The 14,001-nt window shown below is 48.0% G+C and overlaps 1 protein-coding gene across 1 annotated transcript in view; it reads right to left on the reverse strand.

Moving 5' to 3' along the window:
- Positions 1-2,144: 2,144 nt before the first annotated feature.
- LOC307093722 (butyrophilin subfamily 3 member A1-like) overlaps positions 2,145-14,001 on the reverse strand; it is a 30,185-nt gene continuing 18,328 nt past the window's right edge. The window contains exons 11-15 of the mRNA XM_079762015.1: positions 13,342-13,623; positions 7,462-7,599; positions 7,329-7,349; positions 7,226-7,252; positions 2,145-3,739 (exon numbers count right to left, since the gene is read on the reverse strand). Coding sequence (XP_079618141.1) covers positions 3,030-3,739; positions 7,226-7,252; positions 7,329-7,349; positions 7,462-7,599; positions 13,342-13,623 — 1,178 coding nt within the window. The 3' untranslated portion in view covers positions 2,145-3,029. The remainder of the gene's footprint in view (positions 3,740-7,225; positions 7,253-7,328; positions 7,350-7,461; positions 7,600-13,341; positions 13,624-14,001) is intronic.

Raw genomic sequence — 14,001 nt, forward strand, 5'->3', positions numbered from 1 at the left:
TGAGAAGCCCTCTCTGGATTTAACTCGGCTGTGATACCATCACCCCTGGAGAGCCTCATCTCTGAGCTGTTTCACTTTATATTTTACTACACACGCGTGAGGGAGAGAGAGAAGGCTGACATTGATGGGGGTGGTAGGTGTGGGAGAATGGGCTTGAGGCTCTGAAGGCCTCAGCTCCCCAACCACCACCCTGGGGTGTCCGTCAGATTGTGTTATTGGCTTAAACAATAAAGATTTCTCAGTTAACAACTAAGTCCTGAGGTTAGGAGGCAGCGGCACTCTGCAGCCCTCCCCCTACTGGTCTTTCCTGTTCCAGAGACACAGGGAAACTAAAGCTTATTGGGTGACGTGTCTCAATTCTATGAAATTCAAATGTCAGCCCGTACATAGGGTTTACCAGAAGCAGCGAACCCTTCCATCTAAGATTGTGCTACAAGAGGGGCTGTGGAGGAGACCCCATGGTCCGCACAGCCACAATATTAACACCGGCCCTTGACAGAGAAAGCATTTCTAGATCCCTGGGCCAAGTCTAGTCCTGACTAATTTCTAGGTAGAATACAAATAAGTTGCTTCAGCATGAAAAATGCACTGTTAATAGCCTTTTGAGATTATCTGGCCTTTTTATTTCCTTTTTCTCTTTTCAGAGGCAGTGGTTGTGTAAGTGTGTGTGTGTGTGTGTGTGTGTGTGTGTGTATGTGTGTGTGTGATTGGGGTTGGGGCAGGCATGTGTTGAGGTGAACGTAAGTACCCTCTTCCCAAAGCCAAAGAATTTCATTCAAGTTGCTAGACTTGTGGGGGACAGGAAAGATATTGGGGGACACGAGGAGGGGCCGTGGGATAAAGAACAGAACCAGACAGCATTTGTTATGGATACTTGTGACTCATTCAGAAAACATTCAGTGAGAGTCCTTGGGAGACTGAGTGACAGGCCAACCCCCTTTCTCTCTCTCAGGAGAACAGGACCATGGCAGCCAGCAAAGGCTCTGCCTGCCAGGTGATGGTCGGGTGAGCCCAGCACCCCCACACCCACCCGATGCTCCCTTCCTGGGCCCCACATACCCCACTGAGCCACTGTGTACATTTCTCCTAGAATAATCTTCCCAAGGCTCATTTCACAGCATTCCCCACCTGTGCCTAAATGTTTCTCTGGAGGCCTCCACTGAAGCCTAGTAGCATTCATCTCGGGTAAAAACTGCTGCTTAAACTTTGACCCTGCTATTCTGGCTTCTGCACACACCTGCTTGCATAAACAATAGGGTAGTAACTTCAGTTCCAGACTGAGACCTGGAAACTCACATAAATCACCCCAGAATATTGCCGGCCCACATCACAAAGGTTATTCTTCTGTGCCTGAGGACCAGAACCAGAAATTTCTTTCCTTGACTCAGTGGCTCCCAGAACTAAAATTATAATTAATCTTTGTAGATAACTAACTTCCTCAATTTAGCTTCTGTAACTGCTTTTTGCAAACCAGTTCCTCATTCCAAACCCAAAGATGTGATTGATACCTTTGTGATATTTGCCTGTATAAGCCTGTTGTTACCACATTCAGGGCTGCGAGATTTGGAGCCCCATCTCCCTCACAGTCCCCGGCTTTACTGATTAAATGACTCATTGATTTGGTTCTGCGTCCTGTGTATTACTCACGGGGTACATTACAACATGCGACCTTCTAAGTTTGACACTGCAGTCAGCACACGAGCATCAGTCCCACTAGCAGTTCTTCCACTGCAGGGTCTCTGTTCCCCAGGCCATTCCCTTCACCTGACTTGTTCCCTCACATCTCCCTCCTGAGAAAACAACTCTGGATGCTCCCAGCCTGGAGTGCTCCCAGCTTCTTCTGACCCCAGCAAGGAATGGCACCCTCGGTCCCACCACTGCAGGGAACTCAATTCTGCCAACAACCAGAATTAGCAAGAATCACACTGCTCCCTAGACCCTCCAGAAAGGAGCCCAGCCTGCAGAGAGCTGGAATCAGCCCAGCCATGGCTACGCTGGGCTTCTCACCTGCAGAAATGTGAAGTGTGGAATCTGTGCTGCATTAGGTCATAAAATTTGTGGGTTTTATTACAGCAGCATACACAGCTAATACAATAGGGATTTTGTGAAAATGTGGTGGGTAAACTCTGAGGAAGAAATCTCAGTTGAAGAGAGATTATTAACCAATTTATTTAACAAATGCAACCTGACAACCACCTGCCGGGGGGAGGGGACACAGTGGTGACCAATCACAGTGATGGTGATGGAGTGGCTCTTCCCCAGGACCCAACAGTTAAAGAACCTCCGGGAATATCAACGCATGCTCAGCGTGGCGTGTCCCTTTCCTGGAGATGGGGCTACAGTGTGAGAAAAAGTCCACTGCAGCTCACCTGGCTCCCTTCCCCAATTCATGCCTCACACGTGAGCTTCAGGGATGAAGCTGGAGGGTTGGTTGGGCTTCATGATCACAGGTCACAAGCTGGTGAGGAGTTTGGCCTCTAGTCCCTTCTCAGCCCCAGGTGATGTGGTCACTGTGAATTCGTTCTGTGGACGACGTAATCATGGACAGCCAGCCAATGGAGCAGTGGGCCATGGCTCTGACAGTCCCCCTTGAAGGAACCAGGTGGGTGTGGCCTTCGTAGTCACCTACAGTGACCTTCACACTGAGGCCCAGAGAAGGAACCTCAGGCTGCCCATGACCCTGCCCAACAGGAACACTGGCTGCAAAGGAACAGACTGGAGCTAGAGGGAGGGTCAGAGGTCAAACACCTCCCAGCAGCACTAGTTTCTGCATGAATTACATGTCACTTCCCTGGGCCCTGCCTCCCTTTCCACACGTTCAATGAGGCCACCTCACAGGGGTGCTGTGAGGATTGGTGAGTGAAAGTCACCTGAAGCCTTTAGCCCAGCACCCACCCCATTCTAAGTTATCTGTGAGTGTGAGCTATGGGTGCAGGAAGATAACTGAGTCACTTTGGAAAGTTAACTTCCTGCACCCGGATCTGCTCATCTGTCATGTGGAAAAGTTGAATATTAGTGAAGTACTTCACTCAGTGAGTTTTTAGCAGGTATGTTCCTGCTTGAGGTTTGCTGTGAAGCAGGTCTTCAGGCAAGGACAGGGCATGAGGAAGCAAAGGCTCACCTACTGCCTGAATGGTCTCAGAGCCAGGAGCTGAGTGTGAGGCTGTTCTGAGCTGCAGGGAAGGGAAACACTGTGAGTAAAAACCCACGCCATTTGGTGGTGGGCAAATGGTCAAGGCAGTGGGCTCCTCTGAGTAAACCCTGAAAAGAGGTAAAAGAGGCCCAGAGAAGAAAGTCGGTGGGAAGGTGTAAATGTGCAATCCATCCATGGCATCATAGAACGAGACCTCCCCATTCTCATAGTCCAGGAACACCCCCACTCTTTTAGGAGGGTTGGCAATTGTGAGTTTGGTCCAGGAATCTGTTCGAGCGTGGAAGTCATTTCCCTTCAACCGTGCTATTGTCCAGAATCCATTCTGAAGTGATATTTTAACATAATCTTTTCTCTTCACGTTCTCCCTACACACCCCAAATAGCCACTGTTGTTTGTTCCCCACCTCCACCTCCCAGAAGTGTCTGCCTGATGAGAAGCTCTCACGGCCCAGCACACAGTAACGATATTGAAATCTCTTGGGGTTGTCTGGCAGGCTCTGACTTGCTTCTGTATAGTTCAGGCTCCTCTGATCCTCAGAAATAAGGATGTTGGGGTGTGCAGTGTCTGGATCCAGAGTCACGTCCGCTGCAGAGAGTTCCAATGGTGTGGAGTCAGGCATGGTTTCCAGACCTGAGAGCCTCAGGCTCCAAGGCTTGGGTCTGGCTGGTGAGACCTGAGCCCAGAACCTGCGGTCCCAGCTGCCCTGAGTATGACCCTCAGCAAAGCCAAGAGAAACCACAGGGCCTGGTGTTCAGTGAGGAAGGGAGGGTGAGGAGGGCTGGGGTCTGCCTAACCCGCCCTCTCAAGTGGCCCCCTTCCTTCTATCTTCCTCCTGTTTCCTCCCCAGAACGACTGTGTCCACCTGTGCTGCACAGTCACATGGATTCCAATTCCAGCCCTTGTTCTACCCTCCTGAGCTGGACGACTTCCTTTTCTGCATGGTCTTTGTACACACACACACACACACACACACACACACACACACGCTATGTAATGTCACACTCTCAATGTGATGTCTGTAACATGAGAATAAAAGCACTCATCTTTAGGGCAGAATCACACAGGATGTGAGCTACACTGAGCCCAAGGCCAGGCATCTAGGAAGCACCTGGTGTGATCACAGGGACCAGGTCTCTGCTGTGCTGGGGCCGTGCTGGGCTCTATGTGATCTTCACTCCCCATCTGCCCCACCCTCTTTGCCCAGGAATCCATCCTCCTTGGGAAGCATCACTGGGCTCGCTGCCTCTGGTCACCTATTGGCTTTGGCCAAGGGCAGATATTGGCTGAAGACTGGAGGGAAGGAAAGAGAGGCACAGCCCCGATTTTCCCACTTCCTGTGATGGAGATGCTGCAACAGAGCATGCCTCCTCTCAGGCAGCCTCTCCCTGAGCCCCAGCCTCCTCAGGGCTCCAGTGACTGCTCCCCATCCCTCTGCCTTGGGCCTGGAGGTGGTGACAGCTCCCACTGTTGTGACCCTGGGGCACTGGTCATCCTTGTGGTTTCCCTTAACACCACCCCGGCCTCTGGAAGTAGGTCCTTCCCTAAACCCTCTGTAATCACTGGGTAGATGTGCCTGAATCAAACCAACACCATCTCTGTCTCAGATTTCCTTTATCTTTTCATGCTGTGACCTTTGACCAACCTCACTGTTCTTAGCAGGCACACCAAAGCCTTCAGGATGATGATGATGTGTGTTCCATAAAATGTAGCCATGAACAGTTTGTTAGTAACACTAGAATGACATGACAGCGGAGGTCAACACCAACCGTGATGGTATCGATTATGAAGAACCACCCACCACAAGACCACAGGAGGGATGGCTGGTGCTGGCACACTCCTTGTCCCTTTGTCCTGTCAATCATTAGTACCCGAGTTATGTGTTAAAAAATGTACTGTAACAGGTCCGTTAGTGGTGAATAGTCTGTGCAGACTAACACATAGTGACTAAGTGGCTCTAACCCCATGCCCCTATGAGTAAATGAGTCTATAATATGGTCTTTCATAATCTAATGACCCGCCTACATTGTTCTTAGGTTTTAAGAATCTTTTCCTGTGATCATTACCGTCAGACACACACCCATCACGAACAGGCCCTCGCTTCCCTCTAGGAGTTTCAATCAACACACATCACTTCATCTAGTCTTACCTCCACCCTCACATAGAAGGATTGACCACCATCATCACAAAGGGACTCAGAGACACAGCACATCTTGAGGAGGCTCAGGGCAATAGGAACAGCATATGGGCCAAATCACCTCCTCCCTATCCCTCCTGCCCCCTGCTGTACCCCTCATGCATCCTCCATCCCACACAGATTTGGGGAAGCCAAGGGCAGAAGCTGACCCTGGCTCTCTTGGCAGCAGATGGGCGCACTGTGGGGACCTCATGCCACCCACTGCGATGTCCCCCAGTCAAGAGCTGGAGAAGAAAAAGGGAGCCGGGCTCCTCTGTTGTTCTTCCAGGGAACACACAGTCATTCGCTCACCAGGTTAGTGAAGGGTTATCAAGGAAAGGTCATCATTTCTGTTCTCCCCCCACCATTCTCCTCACTGAGCCTCTTCCCTCTCCTTCCCACCAATACCTAGTTTCCTTCCCCCACAGCTCTGAGGAAGAGGCATAAAGGCTCTCAGAATGTAGGGCTTCCTGCCATCACGGTGGGGCTATGGGTGATGGGGCCAAGCTTTGCCCAGGAGTGGGCGTGTGGCAGCAGGTGAGGGGATGCTGGAGCTGGAAGGTCCTCTCTGGGGGTCCAGAAAGGCAGGGTGGTCCTCCACAGAACATGAGCTCTGACCAGGGTCTGATGATCCCTCACCGGCACAGAAAGGGTTGAAGGGCTTTGTACACAGGTGCCAGGACCAGAGAGCATGAGTCACTCACCAGCATAGGCCTGAGACCTGTCACCGTAAAGGAAGACAGGCAGAGTTACCTCACCTGTCCTTTCTGAGTCCTTTCCTCTCTCTTCCTGTTGACCCCACACCTCCCTCCCTCTGCCTGTTCAGTTCCCTGCTCCCCCTCCTCTTTAAGGTCACCTGCACCCAATGACCCACAGGCACCGAGTGGGGCTTTCCCAGCTGCACCTGCAGGTCTGTCCTGTACGTGTCTGAACAGCAGTCACCTTTAACCATCGTCTCCCTTCCAGAAATTTCAGTTACCCTCTGTCAACCACAGTTGGAAAATATTAAATGGAAAATTCCAGAAATGAGGAATTCATACGTTTTAAATTGCACATCATTCTGAGCAGCGTGATGACATCCTGTGCCATAAATCTCTCACATGCCAACCTGAGAACCATCCCTGTGCCCAGCATGTCCACCCTGTGTTTTTCCCATGAGCCACTTAGTCACTGAGGAGCCGGCTCTGTGGTCAGATCTACCTCAGCATCACAGGGCTTGTGTGAAAGTCCCCCTTCTGTTCCTTAATAATGACCATCAACTGCAGTGATGCTGGCCATTGGGGTGTGGCAACGAGAAGCCTTCCTTTAAGGGAGAAGGAGAATCCCACTATACACAGGGTGCGGTGCTGTCCGTGGGCCAGGCACCCACTGGGGTCATGGATCCCGTGCCCCTGGCATCCGAGGTGCCTGTCTTCCTCCTGTACCTCGCTAGGCTTGCCGTGTGCATACGTGTATGCATGTGTGTGCTAGAACCCATCCACCTCAATCTGCATGATTTCCTGCCATTTTCCAAAAAGAATTGGGCGACTTAGTGAGAGAATTTCAGACACTGCTTTTCAGCAGTTATGATAAATCTGAGACAACTGACACCAGCCCATCCTCTTGAAGAGAATGTTCTCTCTCCTTCCGGTTTCCTCTCAGCAGCCTATAGATCCTGTAGAGCAGCCAGGGAAGGAGGACCTCCCATCCTGAGTCCATCTCCCCTCTCCTTTCCGGGGTTCCCTGGACATCCGGGTGCCGGGGGGCCTGGTGGAGAGTCCCTGACCCCTTTCTCCAGGGAGGAAACCCTGCCCGACCTCCCCATCAGCGTCTTCATTCCTTCCCCTGGAAGGTCAGGGGTGAGGAAGGGGCTGGACAGATCCCAGCAGAGAGTCTCAGATGTGGGTCCAGATACTCACGTGCCAGGTACTGCAGCTTCTTCCACCCTGCAGGGAAACGGGAGGGGTCAGTGATGGGGTAACCAGGGACCCCAAACCCTCCTGGCAGGGGATCGGGACTTACTGAGCGCCTCCTGCAGCGTCTCTGGAAATAAGAAGAAAGAGAATGTGCTGTCATGGGGAATGAAAGGGGGACCAGCACGGTGGGTAGGCGGCCGAGGGCAGGGAGGTCCCACCCACCTGCAGCCAGGACTCACCTTTGGCGCTTCGCTCCCACTGCCTCAAGGCCTGGAGTCGCCACCATGAGAACGCTGCCCCCGCCAGGAGCCCCAGCAGAACCGGAATGGTCACCCCCACAGCCACCTGCCAGGGCTTCGTGCTGGAGAAGACGCGATCTGCAGAGGGAAAGCCTCAGCCACTGGCCTGAAGGGGTCACTGGGGTCTCTTGGGAGAGGAAGTGACATTTCTCTTCCCAAAGTGCCCAAAACTCTACCCGTCATGTAGACTAGTTTCTAATGTCTGGCTCTCATGTGGGAATAGTTCGAATATAATGTACATACAAAGTCATTGGAGTCTCTTCTCCACTCACACCCTCCTCCCCCCTTTATCACGTCTCATCAGTCAGAAGGTGACTTTTGGGGCTGGAGGGCTGGGTTCACATTCTGGGTCTTCTGCTGAGCAGCTCTATGACCTTGAACTAATGACTTAGCCTTTCTATTCCCAGTGTCCTAATCGGCAAGAATATTAAATTAATGCTTCTTAAGTTCCTAACACAACAGCAGTGCCATGCAAGAGTTTATTCATTTAAAAAACATAAATATCTTTGAGATCCAAGATGGTGGCCAACGGGACAGCAGGCTGCAAGATAGTGTGTGTGAGAGAGAGAGAGTAAAAGGAGAGTGCCTGGATGTGCAGAGAGTGTCTGTATGTGTGACTGAGGGACAGCTATATTCCACAGGGCTGTCGAGGACTGGAGGACCAGGCTCCCCTGGCCGGGCAGCCTCTACTGATGCTGGAATCTCTCCTGGTGCGTCCAGCTCTGCTGCAGAGACAACACTATCTTGAAGGGGAGGGCGGCTGTGATCGGAAGTCCAGCCTTACCTTCAACCAGGGAGACCTCAGATCCTCCCAGGACCCTACAACCACAATGCCCAGAAACCAGCTCCCTCAGCTGCGAACCCACGAACACGGAGACTCCAGCCTCCCCGGCCACGGGCACCTAAAACGTTTGTCCAGGGGGAGACAAGGTGGCAGCCAAATACACTGATGGATCCTGCACTTTCTCACAGAGGAGAAGGAAGAAACAGCTGCATCAAATAACACCCAACCAGAATTGGAGAATTAAACACAGCTGGTGAGGCAATCTGTGGACAGAAAGGTCAGAGATCCCCTAGGCAGGCATCCTCAAACTACGGCCCTCGGGCCACAAGCTGGTGGTTTGCCGTTTTGTTTTTTTACTTCAAAATAAGATATTGTGCTGTGAAGGCCATAACAAGTGCATAGGAATTTGTTCATAGTTTTTTTTAAACTATAATCCGGCCCTCCAACGGTCTGAGGGACAGTGAACTGGCCCCCTGTTTAAAACGTTTGAGGACCCCTGTGCCTAGAGAGAGAAATAAGCTCTGCCTCTTCAGATTCATCTCAGTGTTTGTTGTTTGGGTGTTTGTTGTTTGCATTTTTTGGATTAGTTGTTCTGTTTTGTTTTTGGAGTTTCTCCCCACATACATATATTTTTTCCCCTTCTTTTCTCTTTCTTTTCTCTCTTACATTTTCACCTTTCGCACTCTTTTCTCTCCCCTAATTCTCCTTTTTCTGGTGGTCCCCTTTATTTGGGGTTATGGTATCGTGAATCCATTTGTGTTTGGTGCCCTGTGTGTTGTGTCTTGTTGTGTTGTATTTTGTGCCTTTAAGTCAATGCAGGAGAGAGAGAACTACATAACGAAACACGCTGAGAGGAGCAAACATGGGAAGACAAACAGCCCCATACAAAAGAAAAGACGGAATCACCAGAAAAGGAAGTGAATGTAATGAGGCAAGCAATTTGTCAGAGAAAGACTTCAGAGCAATGGTCATAAGGACGCTGAAAAGGATGGAAGACAAATTCAACAATATGTATAAGAATCAAGAGGAAATGAAGAAGAATCAAGAGGAAATGAAGAACATAGCTGGAATAATTACATGATAGAAAGCATCAACAGTAGACTAGAAGAAGTGGAGGACAGCATCAGTGACCTAAAGACAAGATAGGAAAAAATTCCCAAGCAGAGCATCAACTAGAAGAAAAAAAACTTAAAAAATAGGAGGAGAGCCTAAGGGAACTTTGGGACAACACAAAATGAAACAACATCCGCATAAAAGGGAGGAAAACCTGTTTGAAGAAATAATGACAGAAAACTTCCTTGATATTGGAAAGAAAAAACTCACAGAAGTCTAAGAAGCTCACAGAGTCCCAAACAAAATGAACCCCAAAAGACTGATGCCAAAGCACATTATAATTAAATTGGCAAACACCAACGACAAAGTAAGAATCATAAAGGATGCCAGAGAGACACAGAAAAATACCTATAAGGGATCTCCCATCAGACTATCAACTGATTTCTCAACAGAAACACATCAGGACAGAAGGGAATGGAAGGAAATATACAAAGTCATGCAAAGGAAGGGTCTGAATCCAAGAATACTATACCTAGCAAGGCTATCAATCAAAGTTGAGGGGGAAATCAGGAGCTTCACAGACAAAAAAGAATTCAGGGAGTTTATTACCACCAAACCAGCAATGCAAGAAATGCTAAAGGGTCTTCTGTAAAAAGAAGAAGTTGGAAGGGAAGAAGGAACACGGGCATGAAGAATAAAATGGTGACAAAAAAGTACCTGTCAATAATAACTTTAAATGTAAATGGATTAAATGCCCCAATCCAAAGTCATAGGATAGCTGAATGGATAAGAAAACATGACCCACATATCTGCAGTCTACAGGAGACCCACCTCAGAACAAGGGACTTACACAGACTGATGGTGAAGGGATGGAAAAAGGTTTTTCAGATGAGTCAAAATGAAAAAAAAAAAAAAAGGTGGGGTAGCAATACTTAGAACTGATAAATTAGACCTCAAAGTGAAGGCCATAACAAGAGATAAGGAAGGCCACTTTACAATACTAAAGGGAGCAATACAACAAGAAGATATAACTCTGGTAAACATATAGGCACCCAATACAGGAGCATCCAAATACATTAAAATATTTCTGGAAGATACCAAGGGGGAGATTGACAGCAATTCAGTCAAAGTAGGGAACTTTAATACCCCACTAACACCACTGGATAAATCCTCTAAACAAAAAATCAGCAAAGAAGCATCAATCCTAAATGACTCACTAGATCAGATGGAAGTAATTGACATCTTCAGGGCATTTCAACCCAAAGCCACAAAATACACACTCTTCTCAAGTGCACACAGGTCATTTTCAAAGATAGACCACATATTGGGGCACAGGCAAAGTCTCTTCAACTTCAAGAAGATAGAAATCATATCAAGCATCTTCTCAGATCACACTGTTATAAAATTAGAAATCAATTACAATAAAAACAATGAAAAAACAAACACATGCAGGCTAAATAGCATGCTATTAAACAATGATTGGGTTACCAAAGAGATCAAAGAAGAAATAAAAAAGCATTATCGCAACAAACAACAATGAACACACAATAATCCAAAATTTATGGAACACAGCGAAAGCAGTCTTGAGAGTAAATTTCATAACTCTACAGGCCTACCTCAAAAAACAAGAAAAAATTGTAATAAATTATCTAACCCTACAACTCAAAGAGTTAGAAAGAGAGCAACAAGAAAAGACCAGCACAAGTCAAAGGAAGGAAATAATAAAAATGAGAGCAGAGATAAACGACATAGAGACACACAAAAAAACCCCACATTACAAAAGATCAACAAAACCAACAGTTGGTTCTTTGAAAGGAGAAACAAGATTAATGAACCTCTAGCCAGGTTCACCAAGAAGCAAAGAGAGAGGACCCAAATAAACAAAATCAGAAACAAAAGAGGTGAAGTTACAACCGATCCCACAGAAATACAAAGATTATTAAAAAATACAATGAACAACTCTCCAACAAAATGGACAACCCAGATGAAATGGACATATTTTTAGAAAAATTCAAGCTCCCAAAACTCAATCAGGAAGAAGAAAATAACCTGAATAGCCCGGTAACCACCGAAGAAATTGAAGCACTGATCAGAAATCTTCCAGCAAACAAAAGCCCTGGTCCAGATGGCTTTACAGGGGAGTTCTACCAAGCATTCAAAGAAGAACTAAAATCTATCCTCCTCATACTATCCAAAAAATTCGAGAGGAATATACACTTCCAAACTCTTTCTATGAAGCCAGCATTACCCTAATTCCAAAACCAGATAAAGACACCGAGAGAGAGAGAGAGAGAGAGAGAGAGAGATAGAGAGAGAGAACGAACTACAGGCCAAAATGAACGTAGATGCTAAAATCCTCAACAAAATTCTAGCAAATTGAATCCAGCATGACATTAGAAAGATCATACACCATGACCAAGTTTGATTTATTCCGGGGATGCAAGTATGGTACAATTTCCACAAATCAATAAATGTGATACATCACATAAACAAACTGAGAGACAAAAATCACATAATCATATCAATTGATGCAGAAAAAACATTTGATTCACTGATACTGCTCCTAGGGCAATGGAATCTAAATAAAAAATAAACAAATGAAACTACATCAAAATACAAAGCTTTTGCACAGCAAAGGAAACCATCAACAAAACAACAAGAAAGCCCACTGCATGGGAGAACATATCTGCCAATGATATCAACAATAAGGGTTTAATCTCCAACATTTAGAGGGAACTCATGCAGCTTAACAAAAAGAAGATAAACAATCCAATCAAAAAATGGGCAACTGATCTAAATAGACACTTTTCAAAAGAAGACAGAAGGAAGGCCAAGAAACATATGAAAACCTGCTCAAAGTCACTAATCATCAGAGAGATGCAAATCACACCAACAATGCAGTACCATCTCACACCTGTCAGAATGGCTATTATCAACAAGTCAACAAATGACAAGTGCTGGCAAGGACGTGGAGAAAAAGGAACCCTCATGCACTGCTGGTGGGAATGCAGACTGGTGCAGCCACTGTGGAGAACAGTACAGAATTTCCTCCTCTGCACAGGAGTCCCCATGAGTGGCATTTGCACTGTCTCTGACTTTTTGTTATTATAACTGATGCACTGAGAAATAACTTTGTGTGCTCGTTGGTTTGGCTCAGTGGATAGAACATTGCCTGTGGACTGAAGGGTCCCAGGTTTGATTCAGGCCAAAGGCACATGCCTGAGCTGTGAGTTTGTTCCCCAGTGTGGGGCATGCAGGTGCCTGCCTATGGCTCCCTCACATCATTGATGTTCCTCTCTTTCTCCCCCTCTCCCTTCCTCTCTCAAATCAATATAAATATATTTTTTTAAAAGAAATAACTTTGTCCATCAATCATTTCACACAACCCCGAGCTGATCTGTCAGATAAATTCCTAGAACTGGGAGTTTGGGTCAATAAATAAATAGTTTGGATCAAGTTGTTCTACTGCACCCGGATATAAGCTGTGTCAATTTATACAAAAATATACCAAATAATAGCAACAAACATCAAAGACTGACTGTCTCCCCACAATCCTGCCATCAGTGTTACCAACGACATGGTTTTGTTTGCTGCCAATCTCACAGGTGAAAGCATCTCCCTGTTCAGTGAGACAGGATACCCTTTCCTGAGGTATTTCCTTCTGGGAACCATTCATTTTCTACTGAGCTGTTCTATGTTTGAGGAGCTTAGCCCTTTCTCCAGGACATGTCTGCACATATTTCCCCACTTTGTCATGTGTTTGCTGACCTTTACCATTTCCCCATCCCCATTGCCTGTCCCAGTGGGTGGCAGCAGGGATGCTCAGAAAATGTCTGTGACTTAAACAGCTTCATGGGGCAAAGGGCACCCAGATCCCTGCTCTGAGCCTTATGTTCACTGCAAAGACCCAGGTCAGCAGCAGACAGTCAGGCCTCCTTCTCCAAGTGGCCAAAGCTGAGCACAGTGTGGGGCCGGGCACTCACCTGCAATGGAGACCCTGGCTGTCTTCTCCTGGCTGAGCAGGGGGTTTCTGACGACACAGGAGACCCCCTTCCCAGAGCCGCCTTTCAGGATCACAGATGACGTGGCTGCATACAGACCCTCTCCATCTGCAGCCCCAGGCGCTGTCATGGCGGGCAAGCTCTCTCCCCCTTCACCTCTCCACTCCATGTGGGGCTGCGGGTACCAGCCTGCAGACGTGCACTCCACACAGATCCCTCCATCCTCATAGCCCTTCATTTCAACGTGAAGATCAGAGCCCATGGCTGGGAAAGGAAGAGTGAGCCTGAGTCATGGGGAGGCCTCTGTGTTGGTGAGGGTCCTCTCAGGAATGGGGCACACACCACTAGATCACGCAGGCAGGGTTCACTAAGGAGCTGTTTACCCCGTGTGCTGTGCAGGGGAGACTGTTCCATGAGGTGAACACTGCCTGACCCTCGTGGACCCTCGAGCTGGATCCAGCTGGATCTGGGCCAGAACAGAGACTCCTTCCCGTGGATCCCCTCAGAGACACCTGGACTCCTCCCCATGCCCAGTGCTGGTTCCTGGAACTGGCCCTCACCCGCCTAAGCATGTAAGCCATTCCCCCTTATCTGGGCGGGTCATGTCCCGGTCCCCTATCTATCCTGCCTGTCCTGTGTGAG

The sequence above is a fragment of the Cnephaeus nilssonii genome (assembly GCF_951640355.1).
Source record: "Cnephaeus nilssonii genome assembly, chromosome: 21".
NCBI classification, from domain to species: Eukaryota; Metazoa; Chordata; class Mammalia; order Chiroptera; family Vespertilionidae; genus Cnephaeus; species Cnephaeus nilssonii.